At 40.5% G+C, this 26,177-nt stretch overlaps 4 protein-coding genes across 11 annotated transcripts; 3 read left to right on the top strand and 1 right to left on the bottom strand.

Annotated features, from left to right (window-relative positions):
* The first annotated feature begins 181 nt into the window (after window positions 1-181).
* Window positions 182-1,653, top strand: LOC104420013. The gene is made up of 2 exons (XM_010031896.3): window positions 182-419; window positions 1,112-1,653. The coding sequence occupies exons 1-2, from the start codon at window positions 341-343 to the stop codon at window positions 1,351-1,353; spliced, it is 321 nt and encodes a 106-aa protein (XP_010030198.2). The 5' UTR covers window positions 182-340; the 3' UTR covers window positions 1,354-1,653.
* Window positions 1,654-3,553: 1,900 nt separating this feature from the next.
* On the bottom strand, window positions 3,554-7,724 carry LOC104420012 (KH domain-containing protein At1g09660/At1g09670). 4 transcript variants are annotated; one of them, XM_039301741.1, is made up of 9 exons: window positions 7,529-7,724; window positions 7,274-7,384; window positions 6,666-6,751; window positions 6,173-6,312; window positions 5,582-5,716; window positions 5,377-5,496; window positions 4,220-4,363; window positions 3,979-4,140; window positions 3,554-3,906 (listed from the first exon to the last, which is right to left on the bottom strand). In XM_039301741.1, the coding sequence occupies exons 2-8, from the start codon at window positions 7,372-7,374 to the stop codon at window positions 3,979-3,981; spliced, it is 888 nt and encodes a 295-aa protein (XP_039157675.1). In that variant the 5' UTR covers window positions 7,375-7,384; window positions 7,529-7,724; the 3' UTR covers window positions 3,554-3,906. The 4 variants fall into 4 exon arrangements, with proteins under 4 accessions (XP_039157675.1, XP_010030193.2, XP_010030195.2 ...); XM_010031891.3 differs by having other exon boundaries at window positions 3,608-4,137; window positions 7,529-7,723; XM_010031893.3 differs by having other exon boundaries at window positions 3,608-4,137; window positions 5,377-5,493; window positions 7,529-7,721.
* An 838-nt stretch (window positions 7,725-8,562) lies between these two features.
* LOC104420011 (regulator of nonsense transcripts UPF3) lies at window positions 8,563-17,400 on the top strand. Of its 2 annotated transcripts, none has more exons than XM_018862725.2 (12): window positions 8,563-9,010; window positions 10,006-10,112; window positions 10,454-10,549; window positions 10,659-10,757; window positions 10,886-10,965; window positions 11,797-11,910; window positions 12,827-12,974; window positions 14,093-14,172; window positions 14,570-15,002; window positions 15,809-15,933; window positions 16,062-16,113; window positions 16,498-16,696. In XM_018862725.2, exons 1-11 carry the CDS (start codon window positions 8,871-8,873, stop codon window positions 16,098-16,100), a joined length of 1,461 nt encoding a protein of 486 aa, XP_018718270.2. In that variant the 5' UTR covers window positions 8,563-8,870; the 3' UTR covers window positions 16,101-16,113; window positions 16,498-16,696. The 2 variants fall into 2 exon arrangements, with proteins under 2 accessions (XP_018718270.2, XP_010030190.2); XM_010031888.3 differs by lacking the exon at window positions 16,498-16,696 and adding an exon at window positions 16,703-17,400 and having other exon boundaries at window positions 8,564-9,010.
* Window positions 17,401-18,250: 850 nt separating this feature from the next.
* LOC104420009 (shaggy-related protein kinase kappa) lies at window positions 18,251-25,489 on the top strand. 4 transcript variants are annotated; one of them, XM_010031886.3, is made up of 13 exons: window positions 18,251-18,663; window positions 19,974-20,198; window positions 20,952-21,044; window positions 21,145-21,204; window positions 21,339-21,611; window positions 22,080-22,154; window positions 23,040-23,096; window positions 23,237-23,377; window positions 23,463-23,513; window positions 24,085-24,180; window positions 24,694-24,777; window positions 24,867-24,969; window positions 25,125-25,489. In XM_010031886.3, the coding sequence occupies exons 2-13, from the start codon at window positions 20,052-20,054 to the stop codon at window positions 25,211-25,213; spliced, it is 1,269 nt and encodes a 422-aa protein (XP_010030188.1). In that variant the 5' UTR covers window positions 18,251-18,663; window positions 19,974-20,051; the 3' UTR covers window positions 25,214-25,489. The 4 variants fall into 4 exon arrangements, with proteins under 4 accessions (XP_010030188.1, XP_010030186.1, XP_010030187.1 ...); XM_010031884.3 differs by having other exon boundaries at window positions 19,971-20,198; XM_010031885.3 differs by having other exon boundaries at window positions 18,252-18,663; window positions 20,044-20,198.
* Window positions 25,490-26,177: the final 688 nt, after the last annotated feature.

Below are 26,177 nucleotides of genomic sequence, written 5' to 3'. Positions count from 1 at the left end.
CGACACACGACATGACTTGGTAATTCATATGATTGGGTAGGGAATATGTCCGATCTCAACTTGATGGGCCCAGTTAGCCCAACCATATATATATATATATATATATGTATATCAAATGGAAATTAGAAAATGTGATAAAACAAATTGCGATTCAAAACGAAAGAATAGATGTAAGAAGAAAGAAAAGGCCAAATTTGGTTGGAATTTCATCATCATCATCGTCTCTGGCTTTCTCGGGGAAGGCGGTTGCGGAGGAACATCGAACTACACGTCTCCCCATCTCTCCCGACACCACCACAACCATAACCCGAACATCATTTCCCCAGGAGGTGGGAGTGCCATGAGAGAGATGCCCCCCCCGCTCGGATCGCTTCGATTTCTCCTCGTGTTGGCCTCGATTCTCCTTCGACTTTCCCCAGGTTCCCTTCTTCTTCCGTATTCTCTCTTAATTTCCTGGGATTCCTGTTATGCTCTTGGTTTGCTTGCTGATTGGGTCGCGTCCTCGCGGGCGGGCCGGCGGTTTTGTTTTCGGGGCGATCCGGTAGGTCTTTTGCTTTGTGTTCGTTTCTGCATGCCCAACTGGTATACGACTGATCCCCTTTTCGTGCTCGCACTTGGATTTGATCTGCTCCAATCTCAGTGAGGTCCTCAATTTGTGTCCATTTAATGACGTTTGGGAATTCGCTTTTCCTCAATTCACCGTGACTCCCCGACTTCTACTCTGCATATTAGCCTTAGCCCACCCACCGGTACCCCCGGCCTCTACTGATTCGGAGCTTCAGTTATGTCTTTTGCTCTTTTTAGTTAGTTGACGAATCGCGATTGTTGTTGGATCTGCATTCCGTTTTACCTGAATGCCTCTTGATTGTGGATGTCCGGCTCTTGTCCCTCTTTGGCATCTTGCCTCCCAGTTGTCTGGTCATTTTGCTGCCGTGGTCTTGCGCACATTTGGAATTTGTTTAGGTCACCCCGTCCTCCCCCAGTCCCCCATTTATGCACTCTCTTTGAGGCGGCGTCATCCTCCTTTTGCACCCTCTTCATTTGCTTCACCTGCTCTTTCCTTTTCCTCAGTCAAATTGTGCATCGTAACCAATTTCCACTGTCTTTTCAGGCTCTTCTGATGACGCATCGAGCTCCAAGAATGGCACGAAATCCGAGACTCATGATAAGTCCAGTGGTAACACAGGGTCTATGGTACTGGTGGTATTGGTCGTGATCGTGGTTGTGGCCCTTTTCTCTTTCGTTTTTTACAAGTTATGGCAAAAGAAGAAGCGGGCTGAGCAGTATGCACGGCTTCTCAAGTTGTTTGAAGAGGATGATGAGCTCGAGGTCGAACTTGGTCTGCGAGATTGAATTTTCACGGCGGACTATTCATTATTTGTAGGTGAGACGAAGATGTTTCTGTGTTTATATGATTATATATGAGCAAAGATTCTATTTTGTCCTCATGAGGTTCATTGTGAGGTTGGAATCTACTATGTTTGGGCTCATTTTCCATGAACTTTGGAAGGGCCTGTTGGTGACGGTAGGGTTTGTAGCGTGGCTGAGATGAGTCCTTCTCTTGCATATCTTTGCAGTGCCAACAGGTCCACAGCAGCCATCTTGTAGTGTTCAAATGTTAGGCAGTCTATAATGAGATGGAAGTTTTTTTAAGTTGATGTCTTTTTAGTGGTTAACGTTTGGAAAAATGACACAAATGATCCTTGAACGTTAACCCAATGTGCAATGTCATATCTAAACTTTCAATTTGTTCAATATGGTTCCTGTACTTTTGATGTGTGTTCAATTTAATATTTGGACCATATAAAAATGTTCAATGTTATCCTTAAAATTAATTTAATTGAAAGATAATATTGATTTTTCCGTATAAATTAGGGATTAACTTGAATATGTACCAAAAGTTTGGGGATTACCTTAAACAAACTAAAAGTTCAGGGATGATATTATACATTGGGCTAAAGTTCAAGGATCACATTGAACTTATTAAAATTCAAGGACCACATTGTATGTTGGGTCAAAGTTCAAAGACTATTTGTGTTATTATCTCTTATCGTTTTAACTCAAACTTTGTTGCTTGTTATTCTTTCTTTATGAGTTTATTGATTTCACTTTGGCTGAGCAGAAGAGCTTTTGTTTTTTTTATTCTTTTTTCTCTCTGGGTGTAGTCACTCGCAGCATATCTCTCCCCTACTCTATGGAGCGGAATGCTCTGCTCTTCTGAACTATGATGGCTGTATTTGAATTTAACAAAAGACCAGGCAATTGATTCGGAGGGTCAATATCATGCATCTGAAGTAAACTGTATGTCTTGCATAACCTGCATTATGTGTAATCTTTATGTGAAAATGTTTCTAAAAGGGGCAAGATTGCCTTTGATAATACACATTGCGACATCAATTGGAGGAGGTGGTTAGATGTGAAGTGGTGCTCTTCGAACTTGGCGTATTCTCCTGTTTTAGTGCCAGTGCCTTTGCATTGATATTGATGACAGTTTCCTTTATTTTTGTCACAGGTCCATCTTGGCTTTAATAGCACGTTCAGCTTGGGAATTTTGTGAACAAGATTCTTGTCCTTTTTCCAGTTTATAAGTTGTACCTTTTGTATTCATATTCTCAGAGAGAGTAATTTGTGAGAATTTAACTTTGGTTGGCCTTAGATGAGAGAATTATAAAGTGTAAGAAACATTTGGAGGGGTTATATTGTATGTCATGTTGATATCACATGAAATCAAGGAAATGCAGGTATTTTTTGTTTTTTCTTTGGGGGAGGTCCAATGTCTCTGAGTGCAATTGGATGAACGCAGTTGTGAAATTTCAAAACTTAAATTGTCGGGTGAGGTTGTCTTGCTCACCATTTTTCATTCTTAGGGACAATGACATGATTGATTAGGTCAGGAATACTTGAGCTACCTGGTGTGCAATCCCTCCCTCCCTTTTTTTATACATATATGAATTGTAAGGTAAAAGGGTCTGCGTCCTCGTCGAATTCTCTCCCTGGTACAGCATGAATATGTTCCATGTGCCGGTGGCATGAAGTAAATTTACTGTTTTCGCAGAAATATGGGTAGTGACGAGTCCAATCACATGATTGGATGTGATGATATGTCACGGTACTTCCCCGGTATACTAATCTCCTTTTTTTCTCACTGTTCACCAAGTCATCTTCCTTTGGCTAAGTACAACTGTTGGGTTGTCCTCTTCAATGTCGGGAAAGGGCACAATATCTTTGCTCGGTTCAAGCACAAGAATTTGCTCAAACCGGTTGGGTTAAGTGCAAATAGTGCTTGCTGGGTGAAACATCCTTTCACTTGTAGCCTTGGTAGCAGGTTATATGCATTCAGACAACCCTGCATCCAACCGGAAGCAAGTCCTGATGCAGGCATGTCCTGACCATATATCTCGCAGTGGTCAAGCCATTCGTCTAGTTTAAGCCTTTAAAAGGACCTTCTCGATAAGCAAAGGTAATGTTAGACATAAGACTATGCAGAAGCAATTCGAAAATCAAATGGCAACTAGATCCAAAGCAAAAACACCATTCAGGGAGTGCTTGAAAGTAAGAAAACGCAACTATCAATTTAATGCATTCAGTACAATAATCAACAAAAAAATTGACTGAAGGACTTAGCACCATTCCACATCTACCTACATATTATTGAGATTAAGAAATACAAAGTACAAGAAATCTTAACAGCAAAGAAAGAGAGAAACTGCAATGTCTCAGTTGAAACAATATTGATTCCAGAATTAAATGGATAAAATATTAATCACATGGACCACGGGGGCATCAATCAAAGTTCATGCAGCTGATGCCCATCGCTGATATTAATTAACCCAAATCTCAGTCACGGTTTTGTTATACTTGGACACTGGCTTCCCCAGATTCCGTTCCTTGAGAAGCCGTTCAAAACTGCAGTCATCTTTCATGGATGATCAGTCAATCACATCTGTCTCTTAGACAATAATTCAAGAACATACATACTTATCTTCCTGTCTTTGCCCTTTTCATTCCTGTGCTGTTAAAGGGTGACATGCTCGGACTCATGCTAGGGCTCATACTAGGACTTTCTTCCCTTAGCGTACCATTGAGCATAGCTAATTCCCTTAGCTGTTGTTTCTTGTAGTGATCCAAACATTCATCCTGCTAAAGAGAGAGGGAGAGGAGGTTATTAAGGCAAGTGACGGGCAAATCAAAGGAGAATGTGAGTGTTTATGTTGCTTACCACTGGCTTCAGAAGGTTCTCTAGTACAGCCACTGCATGTTCCAACCTTGAATTTATTATATCCTCTGGAAATTCAGCTTCCACTAGAATGTGTAGAGGTTCATTAAGATGCTCATATCCAGGCTTATCCTTTAACTTTTCTTCCTAAAAAGGTGTAAGAAATGCACCGTCAAACATGCATGCTAATTAAGAAGCAAAGTACCCAATATTCTAAAAGAACAGATTACCATTTACCGACAAGTCCATGCCAACACTAGTTAGATTTAACAATATAATAAAAATTACATCCTAAATTTTTCGGTTTCTAAAACAAACTACAAGCAATTCAATATCTTTTAAAAGCGAGATAACGAATGATGTTTCAACACTTGGCAAGCAGATTAGGGGAACCATGCTGCATACCGGCCAAACTGCAATACATTCTTCAGCAAGACCCAACCCGAGGAATTTTACTACCATATATGAACTCACAGGCAACTTGGCAGAAAAGGTGCTTATCCTCCCTTGTTTATCCACGGGAAGAAATTATAGGCTACAAAGCCCCAAACACAACTTTCAAATTGGCATACCATACAATAATTCCCAAAATAAATATCTGATAGGAAGGATGAAGTCAGATGAGGCAAAAAGTATTGGGCCAAAGAAAAAGAGAGACATAAATAAAAGAAGTGAGACTGGAAAAAAAAACCCTGACTTCCAACCTAAATTTGAGATACTAACAAGACATCTATAAGAAAGGATGAAGTCAATGAGAGAGAAATATCCGGCCAAAAATATATCTAAAAAGAAGAGAGACAGAAATAAAAGAAACAAGACTGAAAAGAAAAGCTCGACTTCCAACATGCCCTAAGGTTGTTGCATTTAGAAAGTATTTTTAGGGAAATTTCAGTAATGTCAAATGATTCAGAGAGGAACCATGAAAAGGTAAAAGGCGAGATTCATCCAATCCAAAGTTCACTGATGGAGAGGAAGGCAATTTGGACTTGGTGCTTGGCAGCCAACTTCAACTCAATGACGAAATTTGGTTTTTCAATTTTTCAAGGGCATGACCTTCTCCCTTTTTCTGAAAAAAGAATATGAAGCGCTTGACCTTATTTTTATGCGCTAAATAGATCAAAACATCGCATTGTCATTGCGAGGAAGTTGGAGTTGAATACCTTCACAGAATCCTTCACCGAGCCCTTGCCTCTTATGTACACTCTACATTGTGTCAAAGCTTCGACTCTTTTAAGGGAGTTTCCACGTGGTCCAAGGATTCTTCCAACAAAATTATACTGCTAAATTTTAGAGTTAGAGCCACTACTCAATATGTAACCAGAAACCACAAGCATTTTGACATTGGCTAGAATTTTGTGAACATACGCTTGGATATTTGTCTACAGGAACATCAAGCCTGATGACTTTCTTCACTACAGGAGTGGTTGGTACACCGACAGCTCCTGGCCAACCAACCGAAGAAGATTGAAAGAGACCCGCTTTCTGGAGATGCCCATTTTCCTGATGCAAGAGGCTTAGCTTTAGTAAGCACATATTGGAAGTAGCAATAAACTGTTTCTTCTTGACCAAGCTAATGTGAACTCAGCAGCCTAAACAAGAACCATTTGACTTATTTCTCTTAGCATAACAAATGAAATCTCCAATTAGTCAGCTCACTTTTAGAAGGTTCTATCTGAGGCTTAAAGCAAAATATTCATATGCTCTTCTAAGAAGACAGCGTACCTTACAGTCCGAAAATAACTCAAACTGGATATCAAATTAAGAAAAGCTTTTTAGATAAAAGAAGACGTGTATTAATATCACAAAGACATGCAAACTGTGAATCAGTCCCATAATAGATGAATGCAGATCGACAGCAACACAAATGGCCACAAGCCCAGAATCACAGAATCGGCAGCTCCAATGGAATAGCAGCTAAACACGTCACCATTCCCATGGAAGTGACCTAGGTATTACCTCCATTTGCATGACAGACCACCTGTCCAACTCCAAGGGCCTCCCATTTAACTGTGGATTAAATGGCCTATGTGGGCTCTCATGGTCAAGTCTCTCGTGATCCAGAAAACTTGTACCATAAGCTGATACCCGTCTAATTTCTGCAGAAACCAAAAGGCAGGATAAATGAAAAATAAAAGGGAAATAATACATATAGGGCCACAAACGTGTATCCCTTTCAGCATCAACAACTCCATAATTTGCTCAGAAGAATTTAAGCAGCTTCTTATATTTTGCCACCCACGCTCATCAGTAAATAAAGGACCATATTCAGCTTGATGCTAACATGACAAAGGCTGAAGATCGTAATAACACGCACTCAAACAAGGGATACTATGTACCAGTCTTTGCCAAGAGGTTGTCATCAAGATAAGTACGGAGATGAAACCAACACAGACAGAAGGACTCCTAGATGACAGAGAATCGAATATGATCAATAAAATGAGCAGCAGACCTTGATTAAGGAGCCGGCCACAATTCGGAAGGACCTGCATAAAGGGTCCAAACTTCTGCCTCTCAGCCAATAGTTCAGCCAAGTATCTGCAAAAAAGATAAAACGATCTAATTTGCTACCACATAGCAACATGGAGAAGCCACTGATTTATTATTCGGGCCAATGGGACAAGGACCAATCTCCCACATGAAGACTAAAGTCTTAAAATGAAGTGTAATGGATACTAGATAAGTGATGTAAATTCCATCAATTCAAGGCATAACTACTAATCTCTGCGAAGGGGGCCAAATTGTGAACTCGAAAGATAACCCAAAATAAGCTTTTGCACATTAAGCGGAAAGTGAAACTCGGGAAAATTCGGAGGTTAAATAAAAGCAAAAGCCATGTGGGGAGGCTAATACTTTCAATTCCTTCAACGAGGCAATGCAGAATCACACCGCCCACCAATAAAAACCATCGCAAAAGGCAAAGCCGGTATTCGTAAAAAGGGGGAACTTTAAAGTTAGAAAACAAAAACATCGGGAATACAAATCACGGAGACAGCAGCAGAGAAAGGAATTGACAATAACTAAACAAAAGGGGGGCGAGGGGGATGGTAAAGAAGAGACCTTTCTCGATCGGGAGGAAGGGGAGAGGAGCGGTGAGGAGAGGCATGGAGGCCAGAGGGCGGATACTGGAAGAAACTCCCAGACTGGATTCTCTCCCCCATCACCCAACACCTACCAATCAACCGCCATCAAGAAAGAAACACAAAAAAACACAAACGTCAGATCGACCCATCTCTCTCTCTCATCTCTCTCTGCCCACGAGAACAAGCACAGCAAAGCACACAGAGATAGAGAGAGAGAGAGAGAGGAGCTTACTTGATGGGAGGGGCGCGGAGAAGATGGATCGGAGACTGCCTCCCTTTTTTCGCTTTGTGTGGTTGTTGGAGTGAAGGAGAGAGAGCAGACACAGGCACACGCACACGCACAGGGCTCAGACAGCCCTACTGCCGCTATGCTCCTCCTCCTCCTAGTCCTGTCATTGAATGTAATGTAATGAAATGAGGAGAGGATCTTTGAGTTTTGGCTTTTCCACTTGCTTTTGATTTATATTTAGTGTTTTAGTCAACAAGATTCATTTTCACCCTCTTAATTATCTGAAAATTTTGGCTTTTCCTCTTGCTTTTGATTTACATTAGTGTTTGGTCCACAATTCGTTTTCACCCTCTCTTATTATGTGAAAATGATTGCATTTGTAATCGAGTCGTCTTGTCCATTTTGCTCGTTTGATGTTGCCTTGTAAAATATCAGGGACCATCCCCCTCCAATCTGCCCCTTCCCTTTGTGATCCCAATGCGAAAGCCTCATTTTATTATTTTCTCTCGGTCTTCTAACTTAAGATAATGCATCGATGCGTCGAGAAAAGTCAATGATTTCCTCGAAAACAATTCGCCATCTTCTCCATAAGCCACCATTATTGACGGACCAATCCTATTTTCATATTCATTGAAAAATAAGAGTAATCGTCAGGGGAACACCACCCCCAATAACCCCGTACTTACTAAGGTCACTAACGATCCAATTGATTGCCTTTTTCCTCGTCAAACAATGGTATTTAATAAAAAACTTCAGAAATTCAAGAACCAATGAAAAGCTGTCAATCGACGTATTTGGTAGATGTTATAAATGCGGGTGAGCTGCCCATATAATCTTTTTCGCGGGCCGGGCCGATTGCTGACGGACTGCCCACTGCCCACTGCCCACTCTAGAAAAAAACGGCAGCTCGTTTTTCAGTTTCTGCGGGCAACGCGTCACGACTTTTTCGGATTCTTTTTAATTTTTTTCGATTCCGGGTGGGATTTAAGGAAAGGGGAGAGAGACCTCAAGAGAATTCGAAAACGCAAACCGTATATATAACGCACGGGCGCACCTACGCAGTCCTTTTTCCTCTTCTCTCTGCCTCCTCCGTCCTCATTTTTCTCCTCTGTTTCTCACTCTCGATATTCCTCCCCGCTGGGAATGGAGGTGCCGTGCTCAATCCCGATCTCATGACCCGCTTCGTCTTCCCCGCCGAGCGCTCGATCATGCCGTACAAGATGTGATCTCCCGGGCGTGATTTCCTCCTCCGACTCGATTTCTCGCGAGGGCTCAGTTTTCCACTTCTTCGTCGTCGTCGTCGTCGTCGGGGCCAGGGTTTTTTTTTTTTCTCCCAATCGAGGGCATGAAAGGCCATCCGGATCGGACCAAGGTGGTTCTACGGCACTTGCCGCCGTCGATTACGGAGGGCATGCTCGCGGACCAGATCGACACCGCCTTCGCGGGCCGCTACAACTGGTTCTCCTTCCGCCCCGGCAAGACCAGGTTAGGGTTTCTGCCCTCTTCTTCCTCCCGCCTCGTGCTTCGGTGCGATTGTGCGTACGGGGTTTCTGTGCGTTCGCATTAGGTTCTTGCGCCTCCTTCCTTTTCCTCGATTGCCCGCTTTGCCGCTTTACTCGGTGGACCGAGATTACGCGTCAATTCATCCGCGTACGCAATGGGAGACGCTTATGGGGTGCTTTTTCGAGGTTTTAGATGTGTTATAGAGTCGAGATTTGTGCCCTATTTTTCGTTGATTCTGGTTATTTCTATATTAACTAGTTAGTGAGCCGCTGAAGCTTTGGGGCTATGGTTCCCACTTGCAGAATTTAGTCCGTTTTCGTTTGTTATCAGGTTGATCGCGACGGGTCTATCTCTGAAGTTAGGGGCCGAATATTTTGCTTAACTTGTGATGATTTTTCCCTACTTCTCCAGAGAAGGGTAGTGTTCGCAATTTTCATTTGCTGGGGGCGGTTTCTTTAAGCTCTCTTGTCAGATGGTGACCTCATTAACTTTGTGTCTTTGAGATTTTGTTGCCTTCCTCTTACTTCGAGGATTGCTCCTTGACCAAGAAGCTTCATTTTCGGAATAAAAGAAGTAGAATATATTGCGAGGTTCAAGGGGATGTTGATAATTATCAGGGAGGTATTCCTAGGTATCATAGGTAAGATGACTCCTAGTGAAACGACAAACCACCAGGAAAAGAAAGAGTTGGAAATTATTTCCCGTATTTCCTTGTTGACTGATGCACCAACAGGTCCAATGCCATTTAACTAAGATGGTCCTACATTTTTGTGAAATTTTCAATTCAAAGATCTTCTAGCAGGTTTAGTAGAAAATCTGCTCCGACACGGCGAAAATATGCTATAAAGTGTCTTTGTTTTCCTAGTTATGGGTGGGGAGATGTCATGAGGATTTTTTTGTCTTTGGACACTTGCAAAACAAGCTGTCTGCTCTGATGTTGTGCTTTGCTTTACATGGTTCCTCAACTTGTTTTGCAGCCTGAAGCACCAGGTCTATTCAAGAGCCTACATCAACTTTAAGAGACCTGAGGATGTTATTGAATTTGCTGAGTTTTTTGAGGGGCACGTGTTTGTGAATGAGAAAGGTAACTTTGGCAATCCAATGAAATACATTTTTGTGTCTGTCTGTTGAGGATTTTTATTTTATTTCACAAATCATGCCTCTTGAAAAAAATTCTTGGTTCATAATTGAGCTCTATTTTTTTGTGAGGTAACTGAACATGAACTTGCCATGCTTTTTAGTTGTAATTTTCCTAACTTACTCCTGTGACAAGCATATGGGCTTCGCATGTTTCGCAGTTGCTTGTGACCCGGCGCATTCTGATATGTGAGCTTTGTGTGACAGCCACCTCTTGATATAGCTTTCCACTAGAATCTCGCGATGTTTGATTCTTCATAAGTTTGATATAAAAATACCTCTTGTTAGGTACTCATTTCAAGACTATAGTCGAATATGCTCCTTCACAACGTTTACCCAAGCAGACATCTAAAAAAGATGGCCGTGAAGGGACCATAATGAAAGGTATTATCTTTCTTTTCACCTAAGCAGAACCATTGAGAAAATCAATGATGTTTTAGATATTACCAGGCATTTAATTGTTTAATTCATAATAGCTCTCTTGAATTTGCAGATCCTGAGTACTTGGAATTCCTTGAATTTATTGCAAAGCCAGTTGAGAATCTTCCAAGTGCAGAGATACAATTGGAGAGACGTGAGGCGGAGCGATCTGGTACAGTTCGCTTTCTGTAGTGTTATAGTGTTGCTTGTTTGTAATGGGTGCACAATCCTTGATATTAGTGCAGCCTGCACTCCTAATTTTGATTCTTCCGTGTTTTGGTGCTCATTTAACATTTGTAGGTATTGCAAAAGAAGCACCTATAGTGACTCCTTTGATGGATTATGTTCGCCAGAAGAGGGCGTCAAAGGGTGGATCTCGGGTACTTTATTGATGCTGTAGTTACTTTTAGAATGGGTCATTGACAATATTTTTGTGATAGTGGAATAGTCGCGGGAATCTACTAGGACAGTAGATGATTGACAAATGCTTTCGAGATTAGAAGTTATTGTTTGCCGGATCAATATACTCTAGGATAAGTCAAAAGGATATGCTGTCTTGAGAAATTAATATGATGCATGTAAAAATATGGGTTTTGTATGTTCTTTGATTTGGAGGTAGTGACGTGTTGACATGTTAAGCAGGTCACTTATTAATTTGATCTGTTTGTGCCTTCTTGCCGTGGAGATTGGTAATAAGTAAGCATGAGGTGTTGGTGGAGTTACTCCCACTCCAATACAAAGTTGCTTAGCTTGAATTGGTTTTATAAGCTCTTCTTCTTTTCTGGCTCATGGTGCCCCCAAAAGGAGGCATATACTTCCAAAGTATCGTTTGTGCTTTTATATTATTTTTTGGTCGAGGAGGCAATTTTATTTGTCATTTAGGATTTTTGTGCAAGTGTTGCCATCTTATGCCAACCTTGGTGTTTCTTGAGAAAGGAAATCCATTTTCCATTTCTGTATGCTGATGTGCTTATTTTGACTGTAACAATATAGCTAGTTTACATTTATTATTTCCATACATGCTTTTTACAGGATAGAGTGCTTAATTTGCATTTCCATTCTTGATTAGTTTTGAGAAATTTTAACATAAGTGGTTATATTATTCTTTGCAACGTTTTCAACTGTTATCATTGCACTTGGGTTTGGATTTTTGCTCCCCTAGCACCATTGCTTAGTAGACTCTCTTAAAGTATTTTCATGCTTGTCGGCAGAGGTCAATCGCTAATGAGAAAATGAGTGGAAGAGGAGGTGGATCGTCTGCTGGAAGCTCTAGTTCTGCACCATCGAAACGAAATTCTGAAAAGAGAAAAAGTTCTACTGCAATGGTACTGTTCTTATGGCATGTTGCACATACATATTTATATGTTTTGTATTGTGTTTTTTTAGATGTTTTGGTATGGTTGCCTAAAGCAGCTCACACCATTGAGGTGCTTTTGCACATCTTCTGATTGATCCGAATTTCTAGTCCTCATACTTCCTTATTTGCATCTGTAGCCACTGATATGCATTGTTTTTCAACGGAGTAGTCTAATAATTTGTAAAGTGGGAGATGGGTTCTGACTGAGACATGTATCCTTTTCTCTCATAGAGTTGAGTTGCATTGCTTAACAATGGATTCCTTATGATTGTTTTTAAAAGAAGATGGTGAGCTTAGGTTTTTTGAATTGCTTCCACTTTTGGCTATTATCTATGTGATTGTCCCTTTGTAAGTAGACTATCATAAATCTTTTGGCTTCTTTAGTGTCATTACTTTGTAATGGGTGGCATTGCCTTTGTTTTTTTTTTTTTTCCTGGTTACATCCTTCTCCTGCATGTTGAGTATGTCAAATTTAAGTAGGTGGTGGAGTTTTTGTAGAGAAAATGAGGAATTCGAAATTGAAATGGAACTTGTAGATGTGGTCCTCAATACGTTGTAGTAGTTAGGAAGCTTTACCGTTGATGTTATAGTTTTTCCTGGGAGTGATCAATGGGAAGTGTCACTGCAAGCGTGTGATGTAATGTTTGACTTTTCTCCATTCTGACCTTGTTATCATGGATTACGCGACCTGTTTTGGGAACTTATTGAGGTGTTCGATGTAATGATTGGTTCATTTTCAGCTGGAGCTCTTTAGTGGTGGATTATTTGCTCTTTGCGAGCCTTGTAGGTCACAGTCTTAGTTACATCAAGACCTACAGTTATCAAATTGCTTCCAAGGTTCATTGCTGAAGAATCATAACTGAATTTTTCGGCAATTGTTACAGTATATTCAAAGAGATGCTTCGAGGAGCAGCAGTGGCAAGGACAAGTCCATGTACATTCTGTCTTCCAAGCGAGATGATCCTCAACTTTCTGACAAAGCTAATCTTTCAGCAGTGACAAGTGGAGCTGGACAACCGGAAGATGGCAATGGTGAGGCCCAGATGATGATACTCATGTTTGGGCAATTTCTTATGACACTGCTGCAATCTAAACCTTTTCTTTTGGGCTTTTGTGTTTCTATTTTGGGAAAGTAGCAATAAGTATTAAGCCATTTGGCGATACTAGAACTAATTGGAAAAAAAGAGAAGGGGTTTTCTTTTCCTTTTTTTTTTTTTTTTTTTGCCGGGGGTGGTGGTGGTGGGTGGTTTGGGGTGGGGGTGGGCTAAACTAAGGTGGAGTTTTATTCATTGCCATGGTTGACTTCCATTATCCCCTATATGATATGAGGATAGTTTATGGGAACATTTTTTCCCCATAGAGATGTATTTATTTTTCATGTCTATTTGCAGCAAATCATTTACAACAACACGAGTCTACATCTTTATTTTCAAGGCGATTTTCACAAGTCAGATCGGGCGAAACATATTTTTTATTTTCGGGCCTAAACGTTGCTGAAATAAGGGGACCGTGTTTTCTTGAGGTTTTACTTTCTTCTCTGGGAGTGGTTGATGTCTTCCGTTTCTCAGTGGAGGTGGGGTCTGGTTGTAATATCCTTTTCTGGGGATTCGAGGCAGGTAGCTAAATCGTCCACAAGTGCATGGTAAATATGTGAAGATATTAAGTCTAGGCCACTGTGAAATGTCCAACACCTAAGCACTCCTCTTGGGGCTTCCAACATGATTTCAGGTCTGATGGTTGATTGTTTGAAACTACAGACCTTGGTGTGATGCTAGTTACATTCGCTTTGGTCTTGGGATGGTCCAACTAGATTGGTTCCAGAGGGAAGTTCTTGGGCTTGATGCTATTGTTTATCTTGTTATCTTTATATGGAACCTTTTCTTTTTATACCACTGTTACAATTTCTGTGTACCTGAGGCGTATTGTTTCGATCTATTCATAACTTTTTGTTCTAGAAGCAAAAAGTGTCATGTGCCTTCATTGATGTGTTCTTTAGTATATTCATATGGTATGTTGGTCATATTTCAGAGAAATCTAATGATACACTTCCATTAGCTGTAGCACATGTAATTTGATTATTTGTTTTTGTATCTGAGATGGCTGCTGCTTATTCTATAGAAGAATTACTTTGTCTCCTGACTTTGTTCTAGGGACTATTGGATTTGGAATTGCTGGTGCTGGGAAAAAGAAGATTTTGCTTTTGAAGGGGAAGGAGAGAGAGATTTCTCATGTTAGCTTCTTCTTCTTCTTATTCTTCTTTTGCTTACAAGTCGATCAGCTTATTTATCTTCATTGTCCATCGCGAAGGCATCCTTCTCCTGTTCTAGACAAACATCTATTGGATTCTTAAGTTATTTATTTATTTATTTTTTTTGTATGGTTTTATGACTGTTCATTCATGAGGTGGCTTCCAAATATTCTTTTTCTCTCCTTCATATGTTTCCGAGACAAACATGGTGCCCTTGCTGTGATTTCAGCCAATTTATATAAATAAGGATGTGATTTTCTTTTCCAGGCTGTGTGAATGATATTCAACTTGTCAGAACACAGTCGATTTGTCACCATGAAGTATTCTCATCCCATCTGTTTGGAAATCAGCTTTTTATTGTATTTAATTGGTTATGCAGGTCTCTGGTGGTGTATTGCAGGAGCAGTGTCAACTAAAAGATGTGATGGGTTCAACCACTGACAAGCAGAAACAGCGGCATGAGGGTGGTCGGATAATTAGAACTATACTTTTGAACAAAGATGCACGCCAAAATCAATTGGGAGTCCCATCTGAAACTCAAACACAGACTATGCAGTTAGGAAAAGAACGGAGGCCTCCTCGAGGCCCAAGCACACAAGCAGTTCCAAAAGATACAAATGGTGCTCCTGATGAGAAGGTCCATGGGAATGGCCTGTCTGGTTTTGGTAGTGAAAAGCTGGAAAGACGTGCCAGAAATAAAGATAGACCCGATCGTGGTGTTTGGGCTCCTCTCCGTCGTTTAGATGGATCCCATGCAAGTGATTCAACAATCTCTGCTACTTCTGCACATTCAACCTTGGATTCCTCAGAAGGTATGACAATAGGCCTTTGCTTGGAGTCCTTGTGACCTTTGCTTGGAGTCCTTGTGACTTGTCAAGTTTATCATTGTTTTATTGTGGAGTTATTTGTAGACCAGAAAATAAGAATATGTGCTGTTAAACATACCCCCATACTCTCACATAGAAGAGGGATCAAATTATCATTTTAATGGGCCATTGCATCAGCTTAAAAAACACTCTTACCCCTTTCATCCAGTGTAATCTCTCTCTAGTAGAAAACAGCAACACTAATAGTAGTGCAAGAACACTTTAAAATCCAAGCACTCCAGATTTTTCATTTAAGTTTCTGCTGATGTCTTTTCAGATTTGCATACACTTTTTAACTCCATCCGGATCATAAAGTCTCATCTTCTCGTTGCTCTATTTAAAACACATTGCTTTCATGTTCAAAGCTGCCCAGTTAATTTTCTTACATTTCCATCCTCATTTGGACCATACCTTCCTTCATCTTGAGTATTCTCATTGCTTATTTCATCTTGTTTTAAATGAACACATCCATCTAGGATTGGGCATAGAAAGCAGCAGCTTTAATCAATTAAAAATTGGTGTGCATCACATCTTCATGCATTTAGATAATGGTTTGCCTTAGGAATTCCGTGTGAAAGAAAATTCGTGATGCTTCTTGAGTTCTGATGCACAGAGATAATGAAGTTCTTCTCCTTCTCCTTCTTCTTCTTCTTCTTCTTCTTCTTTTTTCTTTTTCGCACTTGTAGTTTTTACTGTTACTATCTTGCTTATAGCTAGAGCACAACAATTTTTTTTGCCCCCATTTTATACAGGTTTCCGTAAGTCTGTTGGTCGTCGGGGATCGTCTCAGGGTGGGAAAGATAATGATGGCTCACCACTTACGAGTGAACAGAAGTCTTCAAAAAGAGGAAGTGCTTCTGGTTATAGTTCCCATGAGGTGCTTTCGTTTGCTTATTTTATTTCAATTTTTCAATAGGTCATGCGCATAAATATTTGCCATCAGATAAGTATGACTGTTAGAGATAAGAACACAAACTTAAGGCAAATCTCTTTTTGGCCTTGCAGAAGCAAGTGTGGGTTCAAAAGTCAAGTTCTGGATCTTAGTGTCTGAAAAGTGGTAAGCCTGTCAGTGTATTATGATATATATTTTCTATTTATTGTTGCTTTATGAAGAGAATCTTCATGTTGGCAATTTCTATCTGTCTTAGGCTATAGATAGAGCTTTAGATATCAGGAGGTTGAATCCTAATCTCTCAATACTGTATATTAGCTATACTCTTTGAAGTAGGTTTCTCATACTGCATGACTCCTCAATACATTTCTGAAGGAGTAAATAAACTTCGAAGGAATTATTTTTCCTGGTAGTTCGTAGAAGTAGAAGAATGCTTTTATGTTTAAGTGCTTTGCCTTGCTTAGTTGTATAGATCATGTTTTCATGATATGGTTTGCTTGTTCAGCTTATATAGTTATGGTATGTCCTTTCCATTTATTACTTTGCCAGAGGTTATTAGGGCTTTGACTTCTCTTGGATGGTGCATGCGTACAGTTGAAGAGTATTTCTGTTCGCGTGATATGTTGCAATCAAGGCAATGCAGGGGTGGACTTGGTTGCTTAAATTGGGTTTTTCTCTGCAGTTAGTTGTGTGGAAGCTTCAATCTCTTCTGGGTAATGTTAATCTGTTGTCTTATGTGGCTCTTGTTCTACAGTGAAATGCTTGGTGTATTGTGAAATTGATCACACATATCTGCTAGTGGCTGGAGGCTCGTCTCTTTTGCTAGACAGGTGGTCAGAGTGGAGAAGGCTTTGGCAGCAAAAATGGTTTCTCGGGAAGAAACTGTTGGTTGGTACAGCTCGAAGAGGGGAGGATGGAGATATTGTTGTAATTAACAGTTGGGTGGGTGAGTTGAATAACCCGGATTTACTACTACGCAAGGCTGATTTGGATTAGTTGGAAAGAGAAGGAGAAAGATATCGTCACCTAGGAACGTACATAAGTTACAACAGATCCTGTCCCAGTAACTTTCGGGAGGGTTCTTATCATCGCTGAAGGAGCTACAGATAACATTCTTGCCATCGACTCTAATGAGGGGAGCGTGATATTTTAGCTCATAGGATAAGGTTCTTGGTTGGACTGTAAATACGAAGGCGGGAGCAAAGGGTTTACTGCCTCTGCTCTTGTCAGTTGTACATCTTTGTTGGGCAGAATATCATACTCTAGTTATGGTGTGTAGTTGCTCTAGCCCATTTTGTTTTAATGGCTTTCTGAATGGGGGTTCTTCCTGTCGAATAGAGAAAGATATATGTCGGGGGATGCTCTTTCGCATTGTATCCTCGAATTGTTGTCTATGTGGAGAATGTTGATATGGAGTTGGAAATCGGATGGCACTCTGTTTTGGATTTCTAATGTTTCGGCTGTTGTATGTGGTTGCGATCGTCCGTTAGAACCTTTACACTGTTGATTCAATTTTGATGTGAACCTCAAAAAAAATCAAATGGTAAGACGACATACGTATGTTTGGAGTAATCAAAAAGGGAGGGGAGGATTCTTTTCTTGCGGTGGAGCTGCTTTGGGAGCGTGCGAGACGTAGTTGTCATTTGGGCTTTGTGAGAGTGAGAGGCAAACATGGATGGCGACATGATGGTAAGCCAACCCATCTCCAGAAGTGAGGACCACCCCTACGTCGTAGTCGGGCGGGACGGGGATGCGTTGCCATTTCTGTTCTCCTCAAATAATAAAGCAAATCCCACTCGATTCGCTTTGGACTTTTTTTTTTTTTTTTTTTTTTTTTTTTTTTTTTAACTTTGCTCGATCCCTACTTTCCGAAGCGAATGTAATTTGGACAAACGGGTATCAAATGGGATCCGAGATTAGACGGCCTGGATTTGCAAGAGTGCTTTTTGGAGGAGGATAATGCGGGGAGTCTAAAAAGTTGTGATGCTGATGCTGATGATGCTGCCGCTGCTGCGGCTGCTGCGAATGTCAAGGTATCAAAACATTTCCTACTTTGGTGGTGGATGGATGAATGGATGGAGGTGCGCCCGTTTGTCGACATGATGACTCTTTTGCCTTTATTACTTTCCTTCTAGCCCTTTTTTTTTTTTTTTTTTTTTTTTGTTTTTGGCTCTCACCAGTAAAATCCCAGAAAGCGGTGTTTTAGAAAACGCCGCATTATTTAGAATAAACGAAAACAAAGGGGCACGCCCCTCCAATCAAAACAGGCTACTACCCTGTAATGGGATTAGGATGGGGTGCACCCCTTTTTAGATTCTAACATTGCCATAAAATATAATAAAAAATGAATCGGGCGACAAAATTAAGTCAAAACGGAAGGAGGAGGAGGAGGAGGAGAAGCGATTGTTTTGTGAATGGGCGGGGTGAGAATCAGATCTGGTGTCAGTCAGTAGCAGCGGCAGCATAGTAAATGAAGTGAAAGACCGAAGAAGGAGGAGAAAGCTCCATAGCCTCTCTAGGCTCTCCGTCCTCTCTATCTATCTATCTATCTATCTATCTATCTAAATCTCTAAATCCGCTGTTCATCTTCAGCGCCCTTCATTATTTCACTTTGACCGAGTTGAAGACCATTTTTGGATGAAATCGGAGGGCCCTTTTCAAATGCCCCATCGTCTCTCGCTCCTGCTCCTGCCTCTCCTCTGCTGACGCTCCCAGGTAGATTCCCCTGCCCCCTCCCTCACCCCCCATCGTTTCTTTCTTTCTTTCTTCGTGTAATTTGCCCTATTCTTCGATTAGATTCTCTCGTTTCCCAATTTCAGCCCCTCGCTTGTTGATTCGTCGATTGATTGGTCATCGCTCTGTCGATCCCATCCCTGTTTCCTGCTTCTCCCGTCACTCCTCTTTGCTTTGTAAACTGGCTTTGCGGGCATGATCTCTCTGTTCTTCTGCTTCCCGCATCGTGATGACACCAGTGTTTGCTACTCTGCCGCCCGCTAGTTGATTCTGCCGGAACGCTAGACTGAACACGTACCAACTGCTGGATCCGTCGAGCTCTTCACTACTTCCGACCGTGTTACATTTGGGCCGGTTTCGCTGAGAATCTGTGAAATTCTTCCCCTTTCAGTTCTAGGCTCGCCTTATTATCTTGTTCTCGTCATTCTTGAAGTTGGAGCCCTGTAAATTTCTGGGCTTTTCTTAGTGAGAATGTCTAGCCACTATCCTGATCGCCCACGACCCCTGATTCGCTTTGTTTAGGATAGATCTTCCATTGCTTTGCGGATTTTGCACTCAAAAAGTCTTTTCTCTTTACAGTTCTGACTCGTAATTGCTTATCCTTCCCCTACCGCCGCTGCTAGATGCACTCAATAGAAATTGGGAGCTCTTGTGCCTGTGTTTGTATCTAACTGAAAGCGGCAGCATCGCAATCGAGGCGGTTGATTAGGTGAAATAGGAATTGCTGTGAATTTGGAATCAAATAATGTTGATATTCACTCTAGGAGAGAGCTTTCTTTGTCTCCCTATCCAAGATGTTTCTCCTGCTCAAATTTGTCAAGTACTGCATAAATTAATTGTGTGGTGCAAGAACAATTGCTCGGAGGATTTTCATGTGATGATGCAAACTGCCTGCCTTCAGCATCATTTTGGATGGGGCAATTATATGAAGGGCAATGCGCATCATCTCCCGATATGTTTGTATATGCTACCAATTTCAGGAGCTGGTTAAGTCAGTTTCTTTTTCTTTTCTTTGGTGTGTAAATTCTGAAAGAGCAACTTTCCTTAAGTGCATCTTGACTGAAAATAGGTAAAAAGTGGGAAGAGAGATTATCTACTTTGGGTCCTGAGGATGCTTCTCTTCTCCTCTTGGCCTTCCTACTAAAGACGCTATATTTGATTTTTCTCGCTTCCATGAATGATATTTTCTTTGCTTTTTTTTGCCTGCGTGAAATGCAGTTACTTGATTATCTTTTTTCTTTTTTTATCCCATCCCTTCACATTGTTGACTTTTCTTGTTATTTATTAAGAAGTTAGGATTGAGGGGCAAGGCAATGGATAGTTATGATGCTATCGAGAACTGCTATTTTTGACTATCCCCAGATACATACATGGCTTCTGCTAACCGTGGGAATGGAGGAGTTGGCAGTTCCAGATCCATTCATGCCTTCAGCAATTCATCTAGTTCCGTCGACTGGCTTGGCAGAGAGATGCTTGAGATGAGATTGCGAGATCGGGTGGAGCATGAAGAGGATAGAGTATGTCTTGCATTCTTTATCTGGTTTTTGCTTCTTTTGTTAGCTCTTATAAGTAGCGACTTGGTATTGGTTTGCTTTGGCAGAGGATTTTAGCATCTTGTAGAACCTTAAACTCCACACCACCCACACTATCACCACTTTCATCCATGCAATCAAATCCTCCACTTCTCTAACATCACCCCTCATTCATAAATGGATCATAAGAATTGAACCAAGTCCAATTAAATTGGGAATTTCCTGCTAGCTATTGATCGCGTGATTTGGTTTCGGCAATTAGTGGCTTCTGCCATTACTTTTCTTGTTCTCTATATCTCTACACATGCATATCAAATAACTACCTAAGAAGGTCATTAAGCTTTGGGTAAGAGTCATTTTATTTGCACAAAATTATGTTCTATGTCTAAAAACCAAAACTCGCAATTGCTATGTGAATTTTTTCATGTTGGACCAGAAAAATTAAATAAAAAAAAAAAAATCTTTCCTATAGTCCCAACTACTCAATATGAGATTATATTGAAGTGTTTTTTTTTTTTTTTTTTATTTGAGTTCTGAGATGTAATGTTTGGGATTTGAATGAGAGAGCGTTTATTTTTTTCATTTTCCAACTCAATAATGAATTTGGAAAAAGAGAGCCCAGATGCATATGTTTGAGGAAAATCTATTTTCTACAAGTAGAAAACTCTTAATATTTTGCAGGGGTAATTTATTTCGGTAAGAGTTCTTACCAATCTCTCCTTATTACATCTCTTGCAGGACAGTGAACCAGACATCATAGATGGTGTAGGTGCTGAAACAGGGCATATAATAAGAACCACAATTGGTGGTCGAAATGGTCAATCTAGGCAGGTTTGAGGGAATGAGGCTGGAATTCTAAATTATTTGGTAAAATTTTTGTGCAACGCACATGGTTATGACTTTATGGCCGTTATTTCTCATTATTTGGCAGAGAGTCAGTTATATTGCAGAGCATGTGGTTGGAACAGGTTCTTTTGGCGTCGTTTTTCAGGTACATATGTTTAACGCATTTAATCTCTTGAGTGTCTTTGAACCATTTATGTGGACATGTATAATTGGAAATCATCATCTAATCTTCTTTTTCATTGACCGGTGTAATTGAGATGGTTTTGGCTGTTGTTCCAGGCAAAGTGTAGAGAAACTGGTGAAATTTTTGCTATAAAGAAAGTTCTCCAAGACAAGCGCTACAAGAATCGCGAATTACAGATTATGCAAATGTTGGACCATCCAAATATTGTGGCCCTCAAGCACTGTTTCTTCTCAACTACAGACAAGGAAGAGCTGTATTTGAATCTTGTGCTCGAATTTGTTCCTGAAACTGTTAATCGTGTGGCAAAGCAGTACAGCAGGATGAACCAGCGGATGCCCTTGATATATGTTAAACTCTATACATACCAAGTACGTGGGTGATAATTTCTTGGCCCATAATGTGATTTTCTGGGTGATTTACAATTCACAGCTTCATGAAGCAAATGGCATGTGTTGAATGGAATCCATAAAAGCAAATAACTTGAAGTTTGGCTCCAATGAGCTGAGCGCTAACAAATGTGTAGAATGTTGCCTTCAAAAGTTCTGTTTTAAACCACATTGATCATGGCCTTTTTCTGTTTCTTTAATGTTTTTGGCGTGTTACTTTTGTTCTCTCTCTCTCTCTCTCTCTCTCTCTCTTTTTTTTTTTTTTTTTTTTTGGGGGAGGGGGAGGGGGAGGGGTTTGGTTTGGTTTCCATGGTCTTACTGTATTTTACTGATTTGACTAGAAGGATCTTATTTAGAGTTACTGAATGAGAGGCCAGTCCTATGTCCTCACAGCTTGTACATTTACTGCAATGTATAAGTCATGTTTTTGGTTTTTCAATTTTGCTGCAGATCTGCAGGGCACTTGCATACCTACATGGTTGCATTGGCATTTGTCACCGGGATATCAAGCCTCAGAATTTACTTGTGAGACCCTCATCATTCTCTCTCTCTCTCTCTTTTCTCTCTGTGATCTGATATGAGCATAAATAAACTCTTGGAGTATGATGATTATAAGATTGACATGGTGATTGCTCTCGGCCAAGCCATCGAAATCCATGAATCAGTGCGCACTCATGCATTCAAATTCTTTCTTCTACATTCTCGTTATGTACTTCATTTTGTGTATTAGTAACATATTAAAATCTGAGGGTTAGGTACTTGATTGAGAAAATATGTTAGCAAAGTATACTATTTATTCTTTTACTCTAGGTGAGTTTTCGTTTAGGTTCTTGTGCACTTTTTCATCATAGATCCTCATGAACCATTTTGTCAGTGGTTTAGTCCCTATGCAAACAGGCATGCCTCTTTGTTCTAGCCACAGGACAGATGGAAAACAGAGTTTAGCAGAATCATATGCAAGGGAAGTTGGACTAAAATGAAGAACTATGCAGTGCGGAAACTGAAACAAGAACTTGCCTAAAGTATAGGGAAGAATAAAACTGGCTTGCTTGATAACAGGAACAAAAAGAATGCTTTTCCCATGTTCATGATCTGAGTAATTGGATTGGTTATCATCCACAATTTTCATGTGCTTCCGATGGGATTACCTGTAAATGATGTTATTAATGCTGAAGGTTTTGGTATGAATGAATTTTGTGTCCTGCTATGTGATTTTAGTCTGTTCTTCTGGTCAATGAGTCTTCGGTTCTTCCATAGCAACTTTATGCTTCAGTTGAGGTATTTGCGATTAGTAAATGTGACCCGTTCTCTTACTTTATTTGCTCCAGATTGTAATGGGGCTTCTTAGTTGTATCATAGGGAAATAGTGACCACAGTTCCTCCATATTAAATGATATTGCTCTTTCTCAGGTGAATCCGCACACACATCAATTGAAGCTTTGTGACTTTGGTAGTGCAAAAGTTCTGGTAATTTCCGAACTCATGTAATTACTAGCTTATCCAAAACAGAAGTTTCTTGTAATTTCCAGTGCTGGCTATTGTATAGTGGTGGATCATCTTTCGCCATTGGAGTATTGATTTGTGGCTTAAGCTTCCATTTTCATCAGGTGAAAGGAGAACCAAATGTTTCTTATATCTGCTCAAGATATTATCGTGCTCCAGAACTCATATTTGGTGCAACTGAGTATACAACTGCGATAGACATATGGTCTGCAGGTTGTGTGATGGCTGAACTACTTCTTGGGCAGGTAGATGCGTAGCATGCATGAACATCTTTTGAGACTAACAATTAATCTTATTCATCCAATATCTTGCTAACTGAGCTTTTGGCAGCCCCTGTTTCCGGGAGAAAGTGGAGTCGACCAATTAGTTGAGATCATCAAGGTGAAATATCTAGTCATGGGGTTATGATTATGAACCATCCTATCTGGCTGCGTTGTCCACTTTTTAAAACTAAATTCTAGCCATCTTGGATGTCTGGAATAGAATTTTTGGTAACTGAGGCGCATAGTTAGGTAGAGAAGTGATTCCAATGAATTTGAGTTTCGGGTGAATGTACCGAAAATTTCCTGTTTAAATTCGAATGATGTAGAATTGCAACTTACTTCTCGCACCTTTTAATTTTAGGGAGAAATTGAAGGACACCTGTTGCCTATGTTGAGAACAAAACTCCCAGTTGCTTAAGTGAACCTCATCTTCTTTTGATGTAGAGAAACTAGAGCTTTGTTTAGATTTGTTGTGAAAGAAATCAGTCTTCTGCGACAGAAATTACAGAACTATTATCCCCAAGCAGACTCATCTGGGAGATGATATGTCAGCATATGTTCAAAAGTCTTTTCATCGTATATGAAAGAGTTTTGTGCATGCCTGTGTGTTTCGGAATAAATATTTGGAAAGTTGTGCCTATGTCTCATCCTTCTAATTTTCTTTTCATCCATCAAAACCTTGTTACCAGGTGTTGGGTACGCCAACCAGGGAGGAGATAAAATGCATGAATCCTAATTACACTGAATTCAAATTTCCACAAATAAAGCCTCATCCTTGGCATAAGGTACGGATTTTGCTTGATAGTAGGTGTAAACTGTGCTTATGATGCTTATAAAGCTTCATTCACAAGAACGGTGTTTGTTAGTTGCTTGCTACTCTGGAAGCCTTGGATGGTCATTATCTTTTATTGTTGAAGTTATTATTTTTTTCATTTGGCTTGCCATTTTTTATAAATGTGAGGCTGCATGCTCATTGGAAGTAGTCGGTTACCTTACTGGCTTTTGGGAAAAAGGTGCCATTCCTCATTAACATCCTTTACCATCTAGGTTGTAGGATGTTTGTACCCTATAGGTTGCCTAAAAAAATGATGAAGTAAAATGATGCACTAAAGAAAGCTAAGGTGCTATGTGAGGAGAACTAGGCACTGCTTTATATGTCTGTTTCATTTGAAATATACGCATCTCTCTAGAACTTGTCATTTTGATTATTTTTCTTTTCAGAACTTTAGGTAAACAAACACGTAATTCTAGTGTATAGCTGGTCTCTGTTGTAAAGGTTGACACTGTTTCCCTTCCAGGTTTTTCAGAAACGTCTCCCCCCTGAAGCAGTTGACCTGGTTTGTAGGTTTTTCCAGTATTCTCCAAACCTACGTTGCACTGCTGTAAGATCAGAAGTCTTTTTTCCTTCTCTCTTGATACTCATTGGAAGTATTACTCAAGGGTTGTGCTGTTGCTTTCTGCGATTGTATAGTTGGAAGCCTGTGTCCACCCTTTTTTCGATGAATTGAGGGACCCAAACACTCGCCTTCCCAGCGGTCGCCCTCTTCCTCCCCTGTTTAACTTTAAGCCCCAAGGTTTGTTCAAATTTCTGCCTCTTTATAATGAGCATATAACGTCATTTTTAAGAATAGAGTACTTAGGTAAATCACCATTTGTCATGATAACAATTTCTTTTCCTGTTTTTGTCATTAATGGAAGTATATTGACTCTGTGATTTCCTTTTGGACAGAACTCTCGGGCATACCACCCGAGACCATAAACAGGCTCATACCCGAGCATGCTCGCAAGCAGAACTTGTTCATGGCTCTGGACGCGTAGTGGATCTTACGACGTCTGCTTTTAGTATCTTCCCAAAAGGACGGTGTCCGTCTGAATATGTATGTAGAACTTGAAGTCGGTGAGCTGCATAATTCCTCTATCCAGATTGATTATCGGGCATGTTTGCTTGCAATTCGGTAATGAGGAGCTCGGTGTGCTCCAAGTAAATCTGTAATGTGTTCGCTTTTACTGCCTGCTGAAATATTTTTTGCATTTCAGCTCCTTTCTTGAAGCTCTCTCCATTTCGACCTATAAAATATTGTCCGCCAATTCTAAGGCATGTGAGAAAATAGACAATACTGTCAAAGCTGGTTCTTTAGTACGAATAGGGACCAGATACAATCACGGCCATTAGATGTGGGTTGCGCAACATCAATTATTAAGATTCACCAAAATCTGATGCCTTTTCTGAGCGTGCATGAGTCAAATGAGCCGGGCCCGTGCCAAAACCGATCAATTTAACATGATAATGCTTGGAGACTTGCAGATTTTGTTCGACAAGTCTTTAACAGTCATGAGTGAATCCTAAACATCCGGAGTGTTCGTCTCCAGTTTCACCCTGAAACGGCTTGGCCGTTGACCCCAGTGCCCGTGGCTTATTCACACACTCGTTTGTTCTTTTCTCCCCGTCGGTCATGAAGTTCTTTTGCTAAGCAGTATAGGATACAAAAAGTTGACCTTGCGAATAAAACTACGAAAAATGGCCTGATCGTGTCTACTTATCTCCCGCAGTAGACTGTATATCTGATGATTGTGTGAACTAGTATGACTGGTGCACATCTTGATTTCTGTGTAATGCACACCCCACGTTGGAAGGCTCTACTTTCAGAGCAGCAGTTCGCGCAGGCTCGCTTGAGTCGATGGCAACTTTATAGGACAGGCAAAATGTCTAAGCAAGGCTACGTTGCATGCAGGCATCGAGATAAGAAGGTTTCGGGATCCTATTACGGTAAGTTCTTTTTTA

Source organism: Eucalyptus grandis, chromosome 9, assembly GCF_016545825.1.
Source record: "Eucalyptus grandis isolate ANBG69807.140 chromosome 9, ASM1654582v1, whole genome shotgun sequence".
In the NCBI taxonomy this organism is placed as follows: domain Eukaryota; kingdom Viridiplantae; phylum Streptophyta; class Magnoliopsida; order Myrtales; family Myrtaceae; genus Eucalyptus; species Eucalyptus grandis.
This window is presented reverse-complemented; position numbering and strand designations above follow the sequence as displayed.